Source organism: Schistocerca nitens, chromosome 4 (assembly GCF_023898315.1).
Source record: "Schistocerca nitens isolate TAMUIC-IGC-003100 chromosome 4, iqSchNite1.1, whole genome shotgun sequence".
Lineage (NCBI taxonomy): Eukaryota > Metazoa > Arthropoda > Insecta > Orthoptera > Acrididae > Schistocerca > Schistocerca nitens.
Genome location: NC_064617.1, coordinates 122894646 through 122916420, shown reverse-complemented (window position 1 = coordinate 122916420; position 21775 = coordinate 122894646). Strand labels below are relative to the sequence as shown.

Here is a 21775-nt window from a genome sequence, read left to right as displayed (position 1 = left end):
ATTTTAAGCTGTATTCTTAGGTTCCTGCCTAACCTCATCATTGGAAACAACAACATATTTGAAAATAAACAGCCATATTGTGACAGACAATTGTTGCTGCTCATTCTACTCACAACAATTCACAATAGCCCATTACTGCTCAGAAATTTTTTGTGAGAAAAATGATTCATTTTTCTAGGATAGAACACCCTGATTTACATTATTTTCTATACATACATTACAAAATATGAGCTGATGCAGCAATGCTCCACCAAGCATATGGAATATCACACATTGTATTTTCTAGAGTGAAAGGAATAGAAACATTTTTCATGTAAGGCTACATTGCATTTTGTCCATCTGATCTGTGTGTGATTTACAGAGAGAACATCTTGTTCCTGTTGTTTGAGGAACAATAAAATGTCTTTGTTCATCAAAACAAACTTCCAAAGAGACTTGACTAGTAACTGGAGTGACATTTGGTCCTCACTTACATTTTTGTTTCCCATATTTTAGTAAGAGATCTCTTTCTACAGTTCTTCTAAATGCGAGAAGATCCATTTCTTCATTCCCAGGATGTCTCTACAATAGCTATGAATTTTGAGTTGCTAGATCTAACCTCCACTGACATTTTTGTCCGTCCTATCTGTGCCATCCATATTGCAATTGTAAGATTTTCAATGCAGCAGAATATCTTTTAATCTTGCAAGTGGGATTTACACCTTCATAGCTTGACACTGCCATGGGTACAGAGTTGTCATGCCAGCAACAAGCATTTTCATCACACCCCATTTCATAAGAGTATCTGTGATTCTTCTTCATTGCAGCTACAATTTTTAGTGGGCAGTTTCCAGTTCTGTTGTTCCTTAATGGACCCACTAATACAAATACCATTTTCAGCAAATTTATCAACTATTTTCAGGGACATAAAGTAGTTGTCTGCAAACAAATAGTGGGACGAAGTGTCGCCAAAATCATCCTCCAGCAGAGATTCAACGACTCCCCCTCCCACACCATGATCTTCTTTGTATTTATTTTGTGCTCCATTTGATTCCTGATAAACCTCCAACCTTACAAGATAACCTAGTCTGAAGGTATTGCACAATTCTTCATATCCAAAACATGTAGGTTGCCCATAATGAATTGCTTGAAACCATACTATCGAAAGAATGGTATCACAGCTTCATCTACACTGCTTTATTTCTCCCACACAACACATTCAAGAAAACAGTTTCTAAAGTAGTCTAAGTAAGGCCGTATTTTTGAGTGTCTGTCATTCTTCTCTAGCTTAGTATTGTCATTTGTCATTTTGATGCATGTTATGCATCATATCTTCAAATGGTTTCATCTCATTTACTCTGATATAGCATAGTTTAATGTATCATCACTTTTTTGCCAGTACATTCATTTTTGAGGTAGGATGTCATACTCGCTAACCATCAATATAATGAATAGCGCCTTCAGTTCTTCGAAGATAATTCAAAGTCCATTCTACCTTTTAGCAGTGGATATAAAAACGCTTTGTTTCATGATGTGTGCAATAAAATCTTCACTAAAAAATAATTCAGATACATTCAGTGGAGTCAGAAGTCTCTGAACATGATTAGGTCCCTGGAATAAGTAACCAAGTTTAGAGATCTTCTATTTCATTTCTTTCAGGCAGCACTGAAAGACCTGAGTCGAAACAAGGCCCCGGGAGTAGACAACATTCCATTAGAACTACTGACGGCCTTGGGAGAGCCAGTCCTGACAAAACTCTACCATCTGGTGAGCAAGATGTATGAGACAGGCGAAATACCCTCAGACTTCCCAAAGAAAGCAGGTGTTGACAGATGTGAAAATTACTGAACTATCAGTTTAATAAGTCACGGCTGCAAAATACTAACGCAAATTCTTTACAGACGAATGGAAAAACTAGTAGAAGCCGACCTCAGGGAAGATCAGTTTGGATTCCTTAGAAATATTGGAACACATGAGGCAATACTGACCCTACGGCTTATCTTAGAAGCTAGATTAAGGAAAGGCAAGCCTACGTTTCTAGCATTTGTAGACTTAGAGAAAGCTTTTGACAATGTTGACTGGAATACTCTCTTTAAAATTCTGAAGGTGGCAGGGGTAAAATATAGGGAGCGAAAGGCTATTTACAGTTTGTATAGAAACCAAATGTTGCTATTTTGTGTGACCAGTGGTGCATTAGCACACCAACTAAATTTCAGTAGCACTTACAGCCAGAGGATTGTGCATAACCAACTAACAGTTTGATCCCTGAACAGGTTCACACACTAAAACAATTCATCAATACAAAAATGCTGAACAAGCAGTACCATATCTTTGCTGTACTGAGACAAGAGCAGGAAGCAATATCTACATACATTTGTTTCTAAGGAGTAAGGATTGGAAACAATGCTACATGGTGCATGAACGCATCAACATGTGCGAACGGGTTAAGCTGTAATCTTAGATTCCTGCTTAACCACACTCTCAGAAATTGTGACAATTTTTTATCACACTGAAGTCACAAAAATGAAAGGAACTCATTACTGAGAGATCAAGATGTTATATGAGCGTCATTTGGAAAGTTAAGAACATTTTTTTCTACATACATTTTTACTTTATGTACTTAAACAGAACTGGAAACTGGGTATACTTTGACCAATTTTCAGATTCTAATGTGATTATCATGACTATTTTTTAACTGATGTGATGTTTAAGTTTCTCAGATTGGGGGCATGTATGAAAGATCACAGACTCTCTCATAATTTTCAAAAACTTGGGAAAGCTCTCCTTAGTGACTGCTTGTGACTTCCTCCTTTGCCTTTGTTTCCATGTGTCAAGGATCTGCCTTCAGTACTTCTTCATAGGATTATAAAATGCTACATCTAGTAGTTGACACAAATGTGTTGCATTCTTGGGAAGTCATATGAAGACAATGTTGTGATCCTTTGCTAGTTGTAACACCTGTGGTGAGAAATGACTGGAAAGATTGTCACCTATGAGAGCAACTTGACGGTCAAACTTTCTTACATGTGGGATGAATAAATTTTGAAACCAGTCACAAAATATGTTTGCATCAGACCAGCAAATTTTGGTCTACGTTCTGTCCAACAGTCCCATGTGTTCAGCTTTGTACATCACGTAAGGTGGAAGACTGTGCCCTGATGCCAATCCACAAAACATAACTGACACACTTGACTTTGTAGAGTCCTTCACACATTCTGCATACTTAACACCATGCTTAAAAAGACATTTCTTCACTCCTGGATTGTCGCATAAGTTTGTCTCGTCATAATTGAAGATTCTACAAGGTGGTATCGTATCAGTGGAATTTCTTACTGTTAATGAGACTTTCAGATGATCATAATAGTCTTGAAGTGAACTTACAGTAATTTCTGCATTTGAAGTCTTCAAGTTTTGGCATTTCCGATAGAATAAGAGATCCTTATGATGCTTCATAAAACTGCAGGCCCACTCAACACCAGGTGTATTGGTTGGACCAAACTGAGATACTTTTTTTCCTCTTGTATCTAAATATAGCTTTCCCAACTATTGCGAGCCTTGCACATCAAAAGGAAAACCCTGTTCACTAACTGTCAAAGCATAATGAACAAATGTTTCTCCTTCTTCATTTGTTAATACACTTGGTCTTCCATATTTACTTTCATGTTTTGAATGCACTTTATTATATAGTGTTCCTTTTGCAATATTGTATTTCTTTGATGCTGCATTCATTGAAATTGTGCCACTTTTAATTTCGTTTAATGAAGTCTGCATGTCTTATTCGCTGTAAGTGTTACACTATCTAGTACCAGGCACCTTTCTATGACTTCTTGACATATTGTATCTGTGTAAGAGAACAATAGAAGCATAAGAACACAATGACAAGAGTGTATCTGTAAGCCTGGGGTAAAACTGACCGGCAGTCAAAGTAAACCCAAAACAGAGATGTCACACACATGACCTCAGAAAAAGTAATACACTGGTTGATCTATACATATGAAAATAATAATAATAATAATAATAACCCCACTCATGGTTACTACAGATATTGGAAATATACAAAGTAGATCCTAAATTGATGCAGTTCCTAAACATAGTTATGAAAAACTGGAAAACCACACTTAATATCCAAACAAACTCTAATAATATCACATCACAGCCAATACAGATTAAGCGTGGAATATACCAAGGAGACTCATTAAGTCCTTTCTGGTTCTGCCTTGCTCTGAACCCACTATCCAACATGCTAAACAATACAAATTATGGATACAATATTACTGGAACATACCCACTCAAAATCACACATTTGCTATACATGGATGATCTAAAACTACTGGCAGCAACCAATCAACAACTCAACCAATTACTAAAGATAACAGAAGGATTCAGCAATGATATAAGTATGGCTTTTGGAACAGACAAATGTAAGAAAAATAGCATAGTCAAGGGAAAACACACTAAACAAGAAGATTACATATTGGATAACAGCGACTGCATAGAAGCGATGGAAAAAACGGATGCCTATAAATATCTAGGATACAGGCAAAAAATAGGAATAGATAATACAAATATTAAAGAAGAACTAAAAGAAAAATATAGACAAAGACTAACAAAAATACTGAAAACAGAACTGACAGCAAGAAACAAGACAAAAGCTATAAATACTTATGCCATACCAATATTGACCTACTCATTTGGAGTAGTGAAATGGAGTAACACAGACCTAGAAGCACTCAATACACTTACACGATCACAATGCCACAAATATAGAATACATCACATACATTCAGCAACAGAAAGATTCACATTAAGCAGAAAGGAAGGAGGAAGGGGATTTATCGACATAAAAAACCTACATTATGGACAGGTAGACAATTTAAGAAAATTCTTTCTAGAACGAGCAGAAACTACCAAAATACACAAGGCAATCACTCATATAAATACATCGACTACACCACTGCAATTTCATAACCACTTCTACAACCCTTTAGATCACATAACATCAACAGATACGAAGAAAGCAAATTGGAAAAAGAAAACACTTCATGGCAAGCACCCATATCATCTAACACAGCCACACATCGATCAAGACGCATCCAACACATGGCTAAGAAAAGGCAATATATACAGTGAGACAGAAGGATTCATGATTGCAATACAGGATCAAACAATAAACACCAGGTATTTCAGCAAGCATATTATTAAAGATCCCAATACCACAACAGATAAATGCAGACTTTGTAAACAACAAATAGAAACAGTAGATCACATCACAAGCGGATGTACAATACTAGCAAATACAGAATACCCCAGAAGACATGACAATGTCGCAAAAATAATACATCAACAGCTTGCCTTACAACATAAACTTATAAAACAACACGTTCCTACATACAAGTATGCACCACAAAATGTACTGGAGAATGATGAATACAAATTATACTGGAACAGAACCATTATAACAGATAAAACAACGCCACATAACAAACCTGACATCATACTCACCAATAAAAAGAAGAAATTAACACAACTAATCGAAATATCCATACCCAATACAACAAATATACAAAAGAAAACAGGAGAAAAAATTGAAAAATACATCCAACTGGCTGAGGAAGTCAAAGACATGTGGCATCAGGATAAAGTTGACATCATACCAATTATACTATCAACTACAGGAGTCATACCACACAATATCCACCAATACATCAATGCAATACAGCTACATCCAAACATATATATACAATTACAGAAATCCGTAATTATTGATACATGTTCAATCACCCGAAAGTTCCTAAATGCAATATAACATATACCGTACAGCAAAAAGGAAGTGACGCTTGATAAAGGTCCGCGTCACTCCATTCCTAACCAGACTTAACGTCTGAGAAAGTAAAGATAATAATAATAATAATAATCAGTGGTCTGTTATGAGAATTAATCGAGCAAAGTACTTGATATAGTTTAAAACACCAATGGCTTTGCTGTAATGCAATGTTGGTGGATTTTGCACAACTAACTTTAAACGCACTTTTTCGTGAACAACTTCAAGTCTCAACAGGTTCGCCAACTGCTGCATAAGAAAATCGGCACTACATTTGCAACATCGAGCGTATATTGATGGAACTTTTCCACCAAAGAGTATTCACAAAAGATGCAACTAAGAGCCAGCAGAGAGATGTAAAACTTTTCGTGCTTGAGTGGTCACAGTAACCATGGTGGCCAAAGTATACCCGGTTTACGGAACTGTATTTTTCATACAGTTTGATGCCCAAGCTACTTTTCTACATAGTCACTGTTCAAATTTACACACTTGTCATACTGTTTTACCAGCTTTTCTGTGCCTTCTGCATAATCAGTTGCTGCCATGTTGTTGAGCCACTGATTAATGGCGTCTTTAAGTTCATCATCACTTCGATAGCACTGACCATTCAAAAAACCTTCCAATTTGGGGAACATGTGATAATCACTTGGGGATAAGTCTGGGCAGTATTGCAGATGTTGAAACATTTTCTGCTAAAGAAACCCTGTGTCACTTCCACTGTGTGGGGATGTACATTATCGCAGAGGAGGATGACTCCACTGGTTAGCATTCTTTGCTGCTTGTTTTTAATGGCACGGTGAAATCGTTGAAGCGCCTGATAGTAGGCAGCTGTATTTATGGTCTCACCTGTAGGCATATAGTTGATGAGCAGTACACCCATCCGATCCCGAAACACCACAGCCATAATTTTTCTGTTGGGGGGGGGGGGGGGGGGGGGTTGCAAATGATGTCATTCCACTGATTGGCATTTTGTTTCTGATGTGAAATGTAGTTGCGGATACATATAGGTGGTGCATGCCCCCCCCGCCCAACCCCTCCCCTTGCGGGGCCGTCCACATTGTCACCTGGACTAGTCATCCTGCACACTATTCGTTTGTTTCTTTCATCAATTGATTTGGCTGATTTGAGTTATCGAGTAGTTGTGGTTCCCTATGTAGCAAAAGTGCATCCATATCACGTATTTTATACATTTCTGTCTGGCACATAGATAGCTAACACATACCTACGGGATACCATTTTAGTGATCTGGATACGTTATTCTGTCTGGCATTTGTTTGAGAAAAGTTACGAATATTCTACTGTTTTCTTATACAGACAACCTTCAATACATAGTGTTATAAATAAGGACTATTCGCTGAATAGGAAGTTAGTTTACATTAAGAATCAGAAATGTTAGGACTGAAGAATGAATAAGTAAAAAGTCCTAGTTGTAGCAAGTGCAAGTGTGAATATTAGTCAAGAGTGAGAATGATCAGTTGATTGTGAAGTATTAATAATAGTAATTCAAATTTCTAAGTAATATTATTGTTACAAGACTAATAACAATATTTTTACTAATAACGTAACATTAGTTTCCCATACCTAACTGTTAATACTATTGATGCATATATCTCCGGTAATAGTGAATTTCGACAAGATTCATAAAAACGCATTATTATTGTATAGGCCCCCAAATGAATGCTCTAGAAAGGAACGGAATCCACAATAACATTTCCCCACACTTAAATTGCTGGATGAGGTCACCATTGAAAACTTGCCCTTATATTATACCCCATAAGGTACATATTGGCTTGTCACTTTCACAGTGGGTATTTGCTCACACTCCATAAAACTCTGGAAGTGCACATTCTGGCAGCGAATGTTCTCAAAACAACTGAGCAAATTACACAAAAGATTTTTGGGTTTCGTTGTCCATAAAGACAATGATTGTAATGGGAACACTGATGATGAACCTCAAGAGAGTCAAGATGAAGAGCATAGCATTACTGGTGCAGTATTACGTACTACGATTGTAAGGAGAATGGGAAGCCTTTTATCTGTCACTGGAGAACTGTGTGGGTATAGGCTGTGATGGTTGCTTGGTTAATACATCAGAATTGGAAGGAGCTCTGGCTACAATAAAAAAGAAATCTATCAACATGCAAGTAGCATCGTGTCAAAGTCATCAGGTTAACCTCGCTGTCTCTTGCAGTTGCAAAGTTACAAGTGTGAGAAACTCACTTGGTACTACTAAAGGAGTAGTATTGTTCTTTACAGCATCTAGCAAGCGGCTCGCAACATTGAAGAGTCATTTAGAACACTCGCTGCAGTCACATTTTCAAACAAGATGGATTGAGCGACATGATGCTGTTATTCAATTCACAGCTGATCTCGGAACAGTTTGCAAAGTTCTTAAAGAAATATGGCATTGCAGGGATAGAAGAGTGGCTGCCAAAGCCAATATTCTCCTTTGAGCTCTCTCTCTAACTGTGAGTTTATTATCACTCTGTTTACACTGAGTGACATTATGAGCATAACATATCCAGTCAGCAAAACCTTACAAGACCCTAGTGTGGGCATCACAATGGCAAAAGCAAAATTAGATTCGACACTCAAGGTGTACGATGGCATGAGAGCTAATGCTAATAGCCACTTTGCTCATATTATTGAAGGAGTGAAGGCAGTTAGAGAAGAGTTAGACATGGAGGTGAGTGTTCCTCTCCTTAAGGGCAGACAAAGACACAGGGAAAACTGTGATTGTACCAGTAATGATTATGCTATGAAATTCTGGAAAAGAACTGTTTTTATTCCAACACTGGACCATGTTACGACTGACATGAGAGAATGTTTTGCTGAAGAAAATATTTATCATTTAAAATTAGACATATTTTTGCCCTCACAACTACTGAAACATGATGGTAATGACCTGGCACATAAATTGAATTAGTGCTTAACTGAACTACCGTTGGGCCGGCCGGAGTGGCCGTGCGGTTCTGGGCGCTACAGTCTGGAGCCGCGTGTCCGCTACGGTCGCAGGTTCGAATCCTGCCTCGGGCATGGATGTGTGTGATGTCCTTAGGTTAGTTAGGTTTAAGTAGTTCTAAGTTCTAGGGGACTGATGACCACAACAGTTAAGTCCCATAGTGCTCAGAGCCATTTGAACCATTTTTTTGAACTACCGTTCTTTGAAGAAGAATCACTCTTTGTGATGAAAAAGAGACTAATGGGAGATATTCTTCCATACAAGCAAAACAGCATAAATGTCCTCAATGATTGTGATTCTGTTATGCAAACGTTATCAGTTTGTCCCAGATCTGACTATCCTACTTTGCACATGCTGTACAAAATATCTGCTGTCTTCCTGCATCTATTGCTACAGTAGAAGAGTTTTGACATTACAGCGTACAAGATATGGCTGAGATCGACAATGAAGGAGGATCAACTTAATGGTTTAGATCTGTTGAACACTCACCCTGACATTGTCCTATTAATGATGCAATTAACAAATTTTCCAGGAAGTATAGGCACATAGAATTCATTATGTAAGGAAGAGAACCACAATTGTAACCTTTTTATATCATAAGATGGCATTGTCTTGTATATGGGTATAATCAGTTTAAATAAGATTTTCTTAAACTTTGCTTGGGACTTGATTATTTTTCATTATGGTAAAAGAAAAGGTAGCTCAAAATATCTTTAGTGCCCGCTCCTTGAGGTTTTTCGGTATCTGCCACTGGTGAAACGTGATGTCCAAGTCTCATCACTAGTGACAGTGTGATTAAAAAATTCACTATCATCCTTTTCATAGCGACTTAGAAATTTCAGTGCAGTTGTCATTCATATGGGTTTGTGATCATCTGACAAAATTCGAGGAACCCACCTGGCACACACTTTTTTATATCCCAGATCTGCACTAACAGAATCACAGACCACAGTTCTTGAAATGTCCAGAAAAAATAAGTGCAGTCCACTAATTGTGAAATGCCTATCTTCTTGGATTTTTGTTGCAGTCCTTGCTTAGAATCTGTGTCATGCCTGAGGGCAGGCCTGAGCATTCTTCTGTCTGCCATTAAACATGATACACCACTTCCAAACTGAAGCTTTGTTCATCACATTATCGTAAACCTCAGTTATCTGCCTACAAAGTTTGATGGACCAGACTTTTTGTGTGTTTAAAAGGCGGATAACACTGCACACCTCACACTTTTATTTATTTATTTATTTATTTATTTATTATCATCCCAATGATCACATTTGTGATAGAGGATTTGTCAGGATACATTTTAACAACTATATAATATCTTTACAAAAATATTTTCTATGCTGAATTCATATGAATCTATCTTATGTTTAATACAATATCTAACTAATAAAACTAATAAGTGTTTTTATAACATAATTTCTTATGTGCTTGACAGACCTATTCCTTGATGTTGTGATTTCATTTGTCACATTTATGATATCATATATTCTTATACAGTTGAGGATTGTCAATTTTGTCAGGCATTTTAAAGTTGTACAGCCAAGCAGTAAGCAACCATATCGGATCATGCTGCTGCTAAACTGAAGTGGATGAGTACCAAGAGTCAGTCAGCAGTGGTGGTGGGCGAACATGGTCATGTTTCAAAACAAAATGTTCTTTACTTCCCGAATGACCCTTATATATAAATAACATTGAATATTGCAGAACATAATTCTGTTACATGAATAAGAAACTCCCAGAACCTGTTACAAATGCAAAGATGAAGAAAAGCATTTGCATATATTCGGTATCTAACTTACTTCCTCCTGCAATATAACAACAGGTATTTAACCACATGACCACATGTAATGTGTATTCTGCAATGCTTTAAAACTGTTGATACTAGGCATAGTAAATTGTTACAGACAGCATGTCATTATCTAACATTTAATTATAACTTATTATGCCTTTGCCTTAAACTGGTATACTGTCACAACATGCAGATTATAATATGGAAGCAACTAAAATATGATAAACCCAATAAGGCATCTGAAACGCAGCAAGCAATGGATGGCATGTGATAATTCTCTTAGTGTCTGTTGAATGTAGTTAGTTTGGTTTAAATTCACCTGTCCTTGAGACTGTTCAGCCTCAAGTTCTAGAATAAACATGTCAACTATTTCTTTAATGTTAATGTGAGATTTCAAAACATTCTTGAGTGTTACAATCCTTTCTTCCTCATTTATTACAACAATGCTGTCAACATAAATCCCAATGTTCAAATTACTAGAGAAGAATGCACAAGGATCCTTTTCATATTGTTCCAAACCTAACTTTATCATCATGGAGCAAATCATTCCAATCCTTAACTGCCCAGTGAATCCCACACAAACTCTTATTCAACAAACACACTTTATTCCCCCACTCTAAACAATTTTGGTTGCTTCATGGACATAGTGCCACTTATGAGGCTATTCAGATAAGCAGTTTTTACGTAAGTGTGTTTGATTTTCCATTCCATTAATACTGCTATTACTATCAGAATCCACAACCTACTTCATGACAGCAGTGGGCTGTAGCATTTCCAATAATCTGCTCCAAATATCTGCCTATAATCCAGAATTTCTACTTCAGTATCACCTTCTCTGTTTTGATTTGTTGTAAATATCCACTTACTTCCTGTAACATGATTAGCTTTTGATCTGTCAGTAAGTTGCCGTCCATTGTAGTATTTAAGGTAACTCATCTCAGAGTCCATGGCTGTATGCTATTTGTCCCTATGAGCTGAGGCTAGTCTTCTGCTGATGTTGGATCAGGCAGATTCAATTGACACATGCAAGCCAAAAAACACACAAGGAGACATAAGCCAAATTTTTTCAGTTTCATATGGCACAAAGACCATTGTAATCCTACTTCGGTATTCGCACTGAAAATTTCACTTTCTAATACTATATCACACTCATCACTATCTCCACTGCTAGTAACTACACCATCTTCTGTATCATATCAATTGTCTTCTCTGACCCCAGATTGGCCCCCATATTCTTGAACAACTATTGACTGCATTCCTCAGTGATGTGTTACCATTTGTTGATAAATCCAGGAAGCTCGACTGCACAGTACTGGCATCATCTTCTGTTACCTCATTGCTGTGTCAATCAGCTGTTGTAGTCTGCTTTGTGTTTTCTTCCCTGGAAAACACAATTCTTTGTTACCCGTGGCTTTCATGGGGAATACTATCTTGTCAAAGATGGCATCTCTTCTCAAAAGATTTTTCTCTGCCCTAGGCTCAGCAGACAATATGCTTTTGATCTTGCTTCCACTTCAAGATAAACATGTTTTTCTGCTCATTCCCTGAATGTGTCAGATGTCATCATGCTTGTCCAGGCTCTGCACTCAAACATGTTAAGCAATATCTGTTCTTCGAGGAGTGCTCGGCTTGCAAGTTTCACAGGAAAGCTCCTGTGAAGCTTAGACGGTAGGAGATGAGGTACAGGCAGAAGTATAGCAGCTGTGAGGAGTGATCATGAGCTGTGGTTGGGTGTTTCAGTTGGTAAAGTACATTCCCATGAAAGGCCAAAGGTCGCGAGTTCAAGTCTCAGTCTGGCACAGAGTTTTAATCAGCGAGGAAGTTTGATATCAGTACAAACTCCACTCCAGAGTGAAAATCTCATTCTGGAAACATATTGAGCATTTTCAAATCTTTATCAAGTATTTTCTGCTTCTAGACTTCATATAGAATTTTTCCACCAAGGGATCTTGTTGGGCATCTGTTTCAGATGTAGCAGGACAACATCAAAGCTTTCGCCCAAAAAGTTGTTGGGCAAACCCCTTGGAATAGTAGACACCTCACAATGAATATAAGTGTCTGATCCAATGCTCAGCTTTTCCACTGGATGGAGGAGAGTAAACTGTGCTTTTACAATGTAATATGCCGTATTCCTTGAACAAATCTTCAAATTTGTTATTGATGCACTTAGTCACATTGCAAACTTTGCACTTTCCTCCCTGTCTCATACTGTGCATGTCATGTACACTACACAAAAGATTCAAAACATGTCACTTTGGTACTTTTGCACTTTCACTACCAAACAGCCAGGGTGACTATCCCGGTAAGTAGCGTAATAATGTGCTCCACCCAAGGAGGTCTGTCTAATACAACCAGCATCACTATGTAGAACAGTTTTTTAAAAACAGTAGTTTGGCTTGGTCTGAAAGCCTGTCTTTTTCATTTTTCCTTGCACTCACACTTCACATGTTTCTTTCTACTTAGTAGCTCCATATACGAGGGTCACTCCAAAAGAAATGCACACTATTTTTCTTTTTTTTAAATCCATCTTTTATTCTATATGTTTGAAAGTTTTACAGTGTGTAGATACATCCTTTAGGAACAATATTTTCATTTCTCCACATAATTTTCGTCCCTCTCAACCGTCTTATGCCATCTTGGAACCAGCGCCTGTATACCCGCATGGTAAAATTCTGGACCAACCTGTTGGAACCACTGTTTGGCAGCATGCACAAGGGAGTCATCATCTTCAAACCTTGTTCCACAAAGAGAGTCTTCCAGTTTCCCAAAGAGATGATAATCACATGGAACCAGGTCAGGACTGTAAGGCGGGTGTTTCAGTGTTGTCCATCCGTCACATATGCATCAGAATTTATGGTAGTTCCACTTGGCATGATGTCCACAAGCAAGAGTCCTTCGGAATTGAAAAACACCGTAGTCATAACTTTTCCAGCAGAAGGTGTGGTTTTGAATTTTTTTTTCTTGGGTGAATTTGCATGAAGCCATTCCATTGATTTCCTCTTCGTCTCTGGTGAAAAATGATGAAGCCATGTTTCATCACCTGTCACAATTCTTCCAAGAAATTCATCTCCACCATTCTGGCACTGTTCCAAAAGTTCTCTGCATACTGTTTTTCTTGTTTCTTTGTGAGCCACTGTCAACATCCTGGGAACCCACCTGGTACAAACCTTTTTTAACGCCAACACTTTTAGTATTCTGCAAACACTTCCTTCCCCTATCCCAACGTAGCGTGACAATTCGTTCACTGTGATGTGTCTGTCAACAGTCACCAATTCATTAACTCTCTGCACAGTGTCTGGAGTGTGTGCAGTACGAGGCCTGCTACTGCGAGGACAATCCTCAATATTGCCGTGCCCGCTTTCGACATGTAACCTGCTTGCCCACCGACTAACTGTATTGCGATCGACAGCAGCATATCCATACACCTTTTTTGACCTCTTGTGGATGTTTCCCACTGTCTCATTTTCACAGCACAGGAATTCTATGACAGTTGCTTCTGACGAATGTCAAGTGTAGCAGCCATCTTGAAGACATGCTGTGACCGCACCACTCACGGGAACAGGTTGAACTAAGTTTGAAAACAAGCGGGAAGGATGTATCTACACACTGTAAAACTTTCACACATGCAGAATAAAAACTGTATTTTTACAAAAATAGTGTGCATTTCTTTTGGAGTGACCCTCGTACTTTGAGTAAAGCTTTTTTGTGTCCAAGTCGTTGGTGACACGAAACTTGTGCCCATCTGGCTGTTGCTTCATTTTCCACTGTTGATGTTTTTTTGTCACTGTGGGGCATCACTGCACTAGTGTTCACTTTCTAATATTTGCAGTGCACTAAATAGATATCACTGTTTGATTATCTTCCTCTCAACACTTCCTTGTCATTAATAGACACACTATCATAATTTTTTATCTAATATGCATTCCTTTCTTGTCCTTCTGTTTGACAGTCAACATGTTCCCATCCAGTTCTTTTACCAGAAACATTTCTGTTAATTGGATTGACTTACCACAACATGATTTTACTGCTCCCATGATAACACTTCCCATACCAGTCACTTAAGTAACTTTCCCATCACACAGTTTCACTTCTCCAAAGTACCCATCTCTATGTCCAATAGTATCTCTTGGTGACTGGTCATATGGCGTGATGCTCCTGAATCCCCCCCATGAACCATGGACCTTGCCGTTGGTGGGGAGGCTTGCGTGCCTCATCGATACAGATAGCCGTACCGTAGGTACAACCATAACGGAGGGGTATCTGTTGAGAGGCCAGACAAACGTGTGGTTCCTGAAGAGGGGCAGCAGCCTTTTCAGTAGCTGCAAGGGCAACAGTCTGGATGATTGACTGATCTGGCCTTGTAACAATAACCAAAACGGCCTTGCTGTGCTGGTACTGCGAACGGCTGAAAGCAAGGGGAAACTACGGCCGTAATTTTTCCCGAGGGCATGCAGCTTTACTGTATGATTAAATAAATGATGATGGCGTCCTCTTGGGTAAAATATTCCGGAGGTAAAATAGTCCCCCATTCGGATCTCCGGGCGGGGACTACTCAAGAGGATGTCGTTATCAGGAGAAAGAAAACTGGCGTTCTACGGATCGGAGCGTGGAATGTCAGGTCCCTTAATCGGGCAGGTAGGTTAGAAAATTTGAAAAGGGAAATGGATAGGTTAAAGTTAGATATAGTGGGAATTAGTGAAGTTCGGTGGCAGGAGGAACAAGACTTCTGGTCAGGTGACTACAGGGTTATAAACACAAAGTCAAATAGGGGTAATGCAGGAGTAGGTTTAATAATGAATAGGAAAATAGGAACGCGGGTAAGCTACTACAAACAGCTTAGTGAACGCATTATTGTGGCCAAGATAGATACGAAGCCCACACCTACTACAGTAGTACAAGTTTATATGCCAACTACCTCTGCAGATGACGAAGAAATTGAGGAAATGTATGATGAAATAAAAGAAATTATTCAGATTGTGAAGGGAGATGAAAATTTAATAGTTATGGGTGACTGGAATTCCAGTGTAGGAAAAGGGAGAGAAGGAAACATAGTAGGTGAATATGGATTGGGGCTAAGAAATGAAAGAGGAAGCCGCCTGGTAGAATTTTGCACAGAGCACAATTTAATCATAGCTAACACTTGGTTTAAGAATCATGATAGAAGGTTGTATACATGGAAGAACCCTGGAGATACTAAAAGGTATCAGATTGATTATATAATGGTAAGACAGAGATTTAGGAACCAGGTTTTAAATTGTAAGACATTTCCAGGGGCAGATGTGGACTCTGACCACAATCTATTGGTTATGACCTGTAGATTAAAACTGAAGAAACTGCAAAAAGGTGGGAATTTAAGGAGATGGGACCTGGATAAACTGAAAGAACCAGAGGTTGTACAGAGTTTCAGGGAGAGCATAAGGGAACAATTGACAGGAATGGGGGAAAGAAATACAGTAGAAGAAGAATGGGTAGCTTTGAGGGATGAAGTAGTGAAGGCAGCAGAGTATCAAGTAGGTAAAAAGACGAGGGCTAGTAGAAATCCTTGGGTAACAGAAGAAATATTGAATTTAATTGATGAAAGGAGAAAATATAAAAATGCAGTAAATGAAGCAGGCAAAAAGGAATACAAACGTCTCAAAAATGAGATCGACAGGAAGTGCAAAATGGCTAAGCAGGGATGGCTAGAGGACAAATGTAAGGATGTAGAGGCTTATCTTACTAGGGGTAAGATAGATACTGCCTACAGGAAAATTAAAGAGACCTTTGGAGATAAGAGAACCACTTGTATGAACATCAAGAGCTCAGATGGTAACCCAGTTCTAAGCAAAGAAGGGAAAGCAGAAAGGTGGAAGGAGTATATAGAGGGTCTATACAAGGGCGATGTACTTGAGGACAATATTATGGAAATGGAAGAGGATGTAGATGAAGATGAAATGGGAGATACGATACTGCGTGAAGAGTTTGACAGAGCACTGAAAGACCTGAGTCGAAACAAGGCCCCCGGAGTAGACAACATTCCATTGGAACTACTGACGGCCTTGGGAGAGCCAGTCCTGACAAAACTCTACCATCTGGTGAGCAAGATGTATGAAACAGGCGAAATACCCTCAGACTTCAAGAAGAATATAATAATTCCAATCCCAAAGAAAGCAGGTGTTGACAGATGTGAAAATTACCGAACAATCAGTTTAATAAGCCACAGCTGCAAAATACTAACACGAATTCTTTACAGACGAATGGAAAAACTAGTAGAAGCCGACCTCGGGGAAGATCAGTTTGGATTCCGTAGAAATACTGGGACACGTGAGGCAATACTGACCTTACGACTTATCTTAGAAGAAAGATTAAGGAAAGGCAAACCTACGTTTCTAGCATTTGTAGACTTAGAGAAAGCTTTTGACAATGTTGACTGGAATACTCTCTTTCAAATTCTAAAGGTGGCAGGGGTAAAATACAGGGAGCGAAAGGCTATTTACAATTTGTACAGAAACCAGATGGCAGTTATAAGAGTCGAGGGACATGAAAGGGAAGCAGTGGTTGGGAAGGGAGTAAGACAGGGTTGTAGCCTCTCCCCGATGTTATTCAATCTGTATATTGAGCAAGCAGTAAAGGAAACAAAAGAAAAATTCGGAGTAGGTATTAAAATCCATGGAGAAGAAATAAAAACTTTGAGGTTCGCCGATGACATTGTAATTCTGTCAGAGACAGCAAAGGACTTGGAAGAGCAGTTGAATGGAATGGATGGTGTCTTGAAGGGAGGATATAAGATGAACATCAACAAAAGCAAAACGAGGATAATGGAATGTAGTCGAATTAAGTCGGGTGATGTTGAGGGTATTAGATTAGGAAATGAGACACTTAAAGTAGTAAAGGAGTTTTGCTATTTGGGGAGCAAAATAACTGATGATGGTCGAAGTAGAGAGGATATAAAATGTAGACTGGCAATGGCAAGGAAAGCGTTTCTGAAGAAGAGAAATTTGTTAACATCGAGTATAGATTTAAGTGTCAGGAAGTCTTTTCTGAAAGTATTTGTATGGAGTGTAGCCATGTATGGAAGTGAAACATGGACGATAAATAGTTTAGACAAGAAGAGAATAGAAGCTTTCGAAATGTGGTGCTACAGAAGAATGCTGAAGATTAGGTGGGTAGATCACATAACTAATGAGGAGGTACTGAATAGGATTGGGGAGAAGAGGAGTTTGTGGCACAACTTGACCAGAAGAAGGGATCGGTTGGTAGGACATGTTCTGAGGCATCAAGGGATCACCAATTTAGTACTGGAGGGCAGCGTGGAGGGTAAAAATCGTAGGGGGAGACCAAGAGATGCATACACTAAGCAGATTCAGAAGGATGTAGGTTGCAGTAGGTACTGGGAGATGAAGAAGCTTGCACAGGATAGAGTAGCATGGAGAGCTGCATCAAACCAGTCTCAGGACTGAAGACCACAACAACAACAACAACTCCTGAATCCAGAACCCACCCAATTCATTTAGCACCTCATTCATCTTTGTTCACTGTCATAGACACAATTTTGTCATCTTCCTTTGTACTTGCACTTTGTGAGTTTTGATTTTTAGCACTGTTGAGCTTGCACCTGGTTACTCTGTATTCTGATTTCTTGGGAATATACTACCTTCTCAGTGCAGCTGCAGCTAGTTTTTCATGGATATGTGGGCATTCCCTGGCAACTTGTATTACTTCACCATGGGAGAAACAGTCTGTTTCTGCTGAATGTGTTTTTTTCACCTTCTTTGTTTTGCCTGTGATGTTTGTAGAGGCTCCAGACAAATCTGTTTTGTTTCTGACCCCCACCTTGTGTTGCATATGCTTTGGCTCTTTTCAGCTCTTTGTGGACTTGGAATCTGGTTCCAGGCAACTCTTTTCTAATTCTAATCTGTTGAGGACAATGTATTGGTCAACCTGCCTTCGTCTCTTTCTAAACTTCTAATGAGGCCTTCATCTTCTCCAGAAGCACCCTGAGAAGCATGAAGCCTGCAACTGTTTTGTTGCCAAAAGTGAAGCCCCCTTGCTCCCCTAATCTATTGGCAGTCAGTATCTCCATTACATAGTCATCCATAGGCATATCATCTTCTTTCTTCATATTTAGTCCCTCATCCAGAATATGATGTTGTGTAGGCTGTTGCTGCAGTGTATCTTCTCAAACTTCTCCTACACTTCCTTGGCTATTGTAGAAGTCAAGTAATCATCTTTGTCAATTCTGGTGTGTTGTGTTCTTTTTATCATCAAACTCAAATATGCTCACCACACTAAGGCATTGAGTCCATAACTTGTTGTAATCTTGAAGTGTGTGATGCACACAATGTATAGAATGGCAATACCATCATATTGTTGTCTTTACTCTATAGTGGGGAGGGGGGCACATGGAAATAGCGCTACCTCCCTCCCACCCCACCTCTCCCCTGTCCTCCGCCTAACCTGCAGCACTTCACTGTCCACCATCCCCACCATACTATCCCTCCCCCTCCCCGCCCCAACCTCCTCCTTACCACCCAGTCGCCTCTCTCTCACACTATTATATGAACACAATTAAGGCATACTGTCACAAAGTATCTTCAAATTGTAGGTGATATACAGTAGTTATTTTATAGATAATATTATCAAAAGCAAAAAAGTAGTAGATGGGTTGAGAGATACACTAGGCCTACAGGAAGAAGAATTTGACGCAAGACTAAAACACCTCAGTCGAAGAGAGAGGAGCTAGATTATATGACACTCCTCAGAATTACAGAGGTTCTTCAGAAAACTACTCGTGATAGATACCGACCTTGGGGAAGATCAGTTTAGGTTCCAGAGAAATGTAAAACGCGTGAGGCAGTACTGACCCTACAACTTGGGTAGAAGATCTGTTGAAGAAATTCAAACCTATGTTTTAGTATTTCTTGGTTTAAAGAAAGCCTTTGACAATGCTCTCATACACTCTTTGAAAATCTGAAGATTAAGGTTTGCTCACTACATTGTATTTCTGACGGAGACAGCACATGACTTGGAAGAGGTGTTGAACAGATGAATAGTGTCTTGATAAGAGGCTGTAAGATGAACATCAACAAAAATAAATATTGATAATGACATAACAATGTGGTTGAATTAATTCAGTACATGCTGACAGAATTAGTTTTATCAAAGACGACAAATCTGTTTAGGAGAAAACCACCAACACTTGGACATATAACTATCCAGTTCAATTAAGAGAAACTGGAGCAGGCACAATATAAGCTCTTTCTCTGTAAGCAATTCACCATAAATTATTTATTTCATTGAAGATTGGAGTATGAACTAAGAATAATGCCAAAGACGACAACACTAAAAGGGAGTATGAGGATATTAAACAGCAATTTGGAAAATTGCTCTAGAGGTATTGGGTGTAGACAAACAGGATCCTCCATGGATGTTGGGTGACCTTAGGAAGATGATTTAGGAAAAGAAAAATTTATAAAAAAGACTATTATGTACTAAGACACCTCAAGCCAGATATAATTACCAGACAATGACTCAGGAGTTAAGAAACAGAATTAAAACAGAAAATAACATCACATAGGAACTGAAATACGTTCAGTTTGAGAGTTTAGTAGCTGGATCACAAACTAAAGAAGTATGGACGATATTTACTGTTGTGAAGAAAACACCAGTAGACAAAACAGTAGACAACTTAATTCATTTAAGGGAATGGAAAAAGCATTATAAAGACCTCCTAACTGAAGGCACACTGCAATACACAAAAGAGGAGGAAGGTAAGACAAGCATCAATTTGAAAAATGACCATTATGATAGAGGAAGTGAGCAGCGCATTAGCTAAAATTAAGAATGGCCAATCGGCCAGTCCTGGAAATATTCCTGCGGAATTACTGAAAACTGGGAGACACCATTTGACGAAAAGAATAAAGCACTTTATGAACAACTGTTCTCAACAGATTGAAATTCTGTTAGATTAAAGGAAGGAAGGAACATAGATTAGAATGTAATGTAACATCAATACTGAGATCATTAGGGATGGGTCATTGGAGTGGAAAAGGTCATATAAGGTTTCCATTTTCAAGAAGTGAAATAGACTAGGCACTAACTGCTACAGAGGCATTAGTATGAACAGCTCGCTGAGCCATTTATTTGGCAAAATAATGCATGAGAAAATAAGGCAGAATGTTGAGCACCATATTGGGGAAGAGCAAAGTGGGTTAGACAGAAAAGATCCTGTACAGATAACCTCCTTATTTTACAGCAGCCTAATGGAGAAATTTATAGCAATAAGGAAGGAGTTACACACTATCTCTGCATATTTAGCAAAAGCTTAATGACTCTGTAGGATGACCATCTTTCACAGACTGAAATGTACAGAGGCAAGAAGATACAGACTGAAAGAGGGTCAACATTATAATAACCTATTAATGTCACAAAAGGGCTGAGACAAGGTCGTAGTATGTCACCCGTTTTGTTCAATTAATATGTAGAAGTGGTTCCCCTAAGATGAAAGAACAGCCATGGAGGAATGGGAATCATTGTTAATGATATACCAGTGTTTTTGTTAAGTTTTTTGATGATCAAACCATTCTAGCACAAGATGAGTATGAACTTGGGTTCATGGTATGATGTTTATATCAATAAAATGACAAACAGGGACTACAGATGAGTCTAACAAAACCAGATATCTGGTAGTGAATAGTGACGCTAGATTTGAAGTTCACATCAGTGACAAAGCAGCTAAACAGGTAAAAAAACTGAAATATCTAGGGGCTTATACTGATAAAAATGGATTAGGTAATACAGAAGTAAAATACGGAATACAACAAAGCAGAAAAGTGATAGGCTGTGTGAATTCTTTTTGGTGGGACAAGAACATATCTAATGACAATCAGAAAAGAATAGGTATTTGTCTTATGCTACGGATCAGAACTATGGATTTTGAATGCTGGCCTCAAAGAAGGCTAATAACTGTGGAAATGGATTGTTCATGAAGGATCACTAGAATATCAAGAATTGAAAGGGGGGGGGGGGGAGGACTAATAATGAAATCAGAACTAGAATGAGGGCAAATGAGACAGACAGTGATTGATAGAACTGAAAGAAAATCATTAAAGGGGTATTGACATATTTTAAGAATTCCAGATCTTCGATGGCCAAAGGAAATTTTTAAATGTAAACCACCTGGCAGACACAAACCTGGCAGACCATGATGTTCTTGGAATGATCACATCAACAAAGTAACGGAGCA

General features: G+C 38.6%; 1 protein-coding gene across 1 annotated transcript; it reads right to left on the bottom strand.

Moving 5' to 3' along the window:
* Positions 1-772: 772 nt before the first annotated feature.
* LOC126252157 (uncharacterized) lies at positions 773-1287 on the bottom strand. The gene is made up of 2 exons (XM_049953026.1): positions 1197-1287; positions 773-1137 (listed from the first exon to the last, which is right to left on the bottom strand). The coding sequence occupies exons 1-2, from the start codon at positions 1285-1287 to the stop codon at positions 773-775; spliced, it is 456 nt and encodes a 151-aa protein (XP_049808983.1).
* Between the last annotated feature and the right edge of the window lie 20488 nt (positions 1288-21775).

Coding starts and splice junctions, on each gene's coding strand:
- LOC126252157 (XM_049953026.1), bottom strand. CDS start 1,287: ATGACAAATGACAATACTAAGCTAGAGAAGAATGACAGACACTCAAAA. Junction 1,138..1,196: donor TAGAAACTGTTTTCTTGAAT/GTGTTGTGTGGG, acceptor TTCTTTCGATAG/TATGGTTTCAAGCAATTCAT.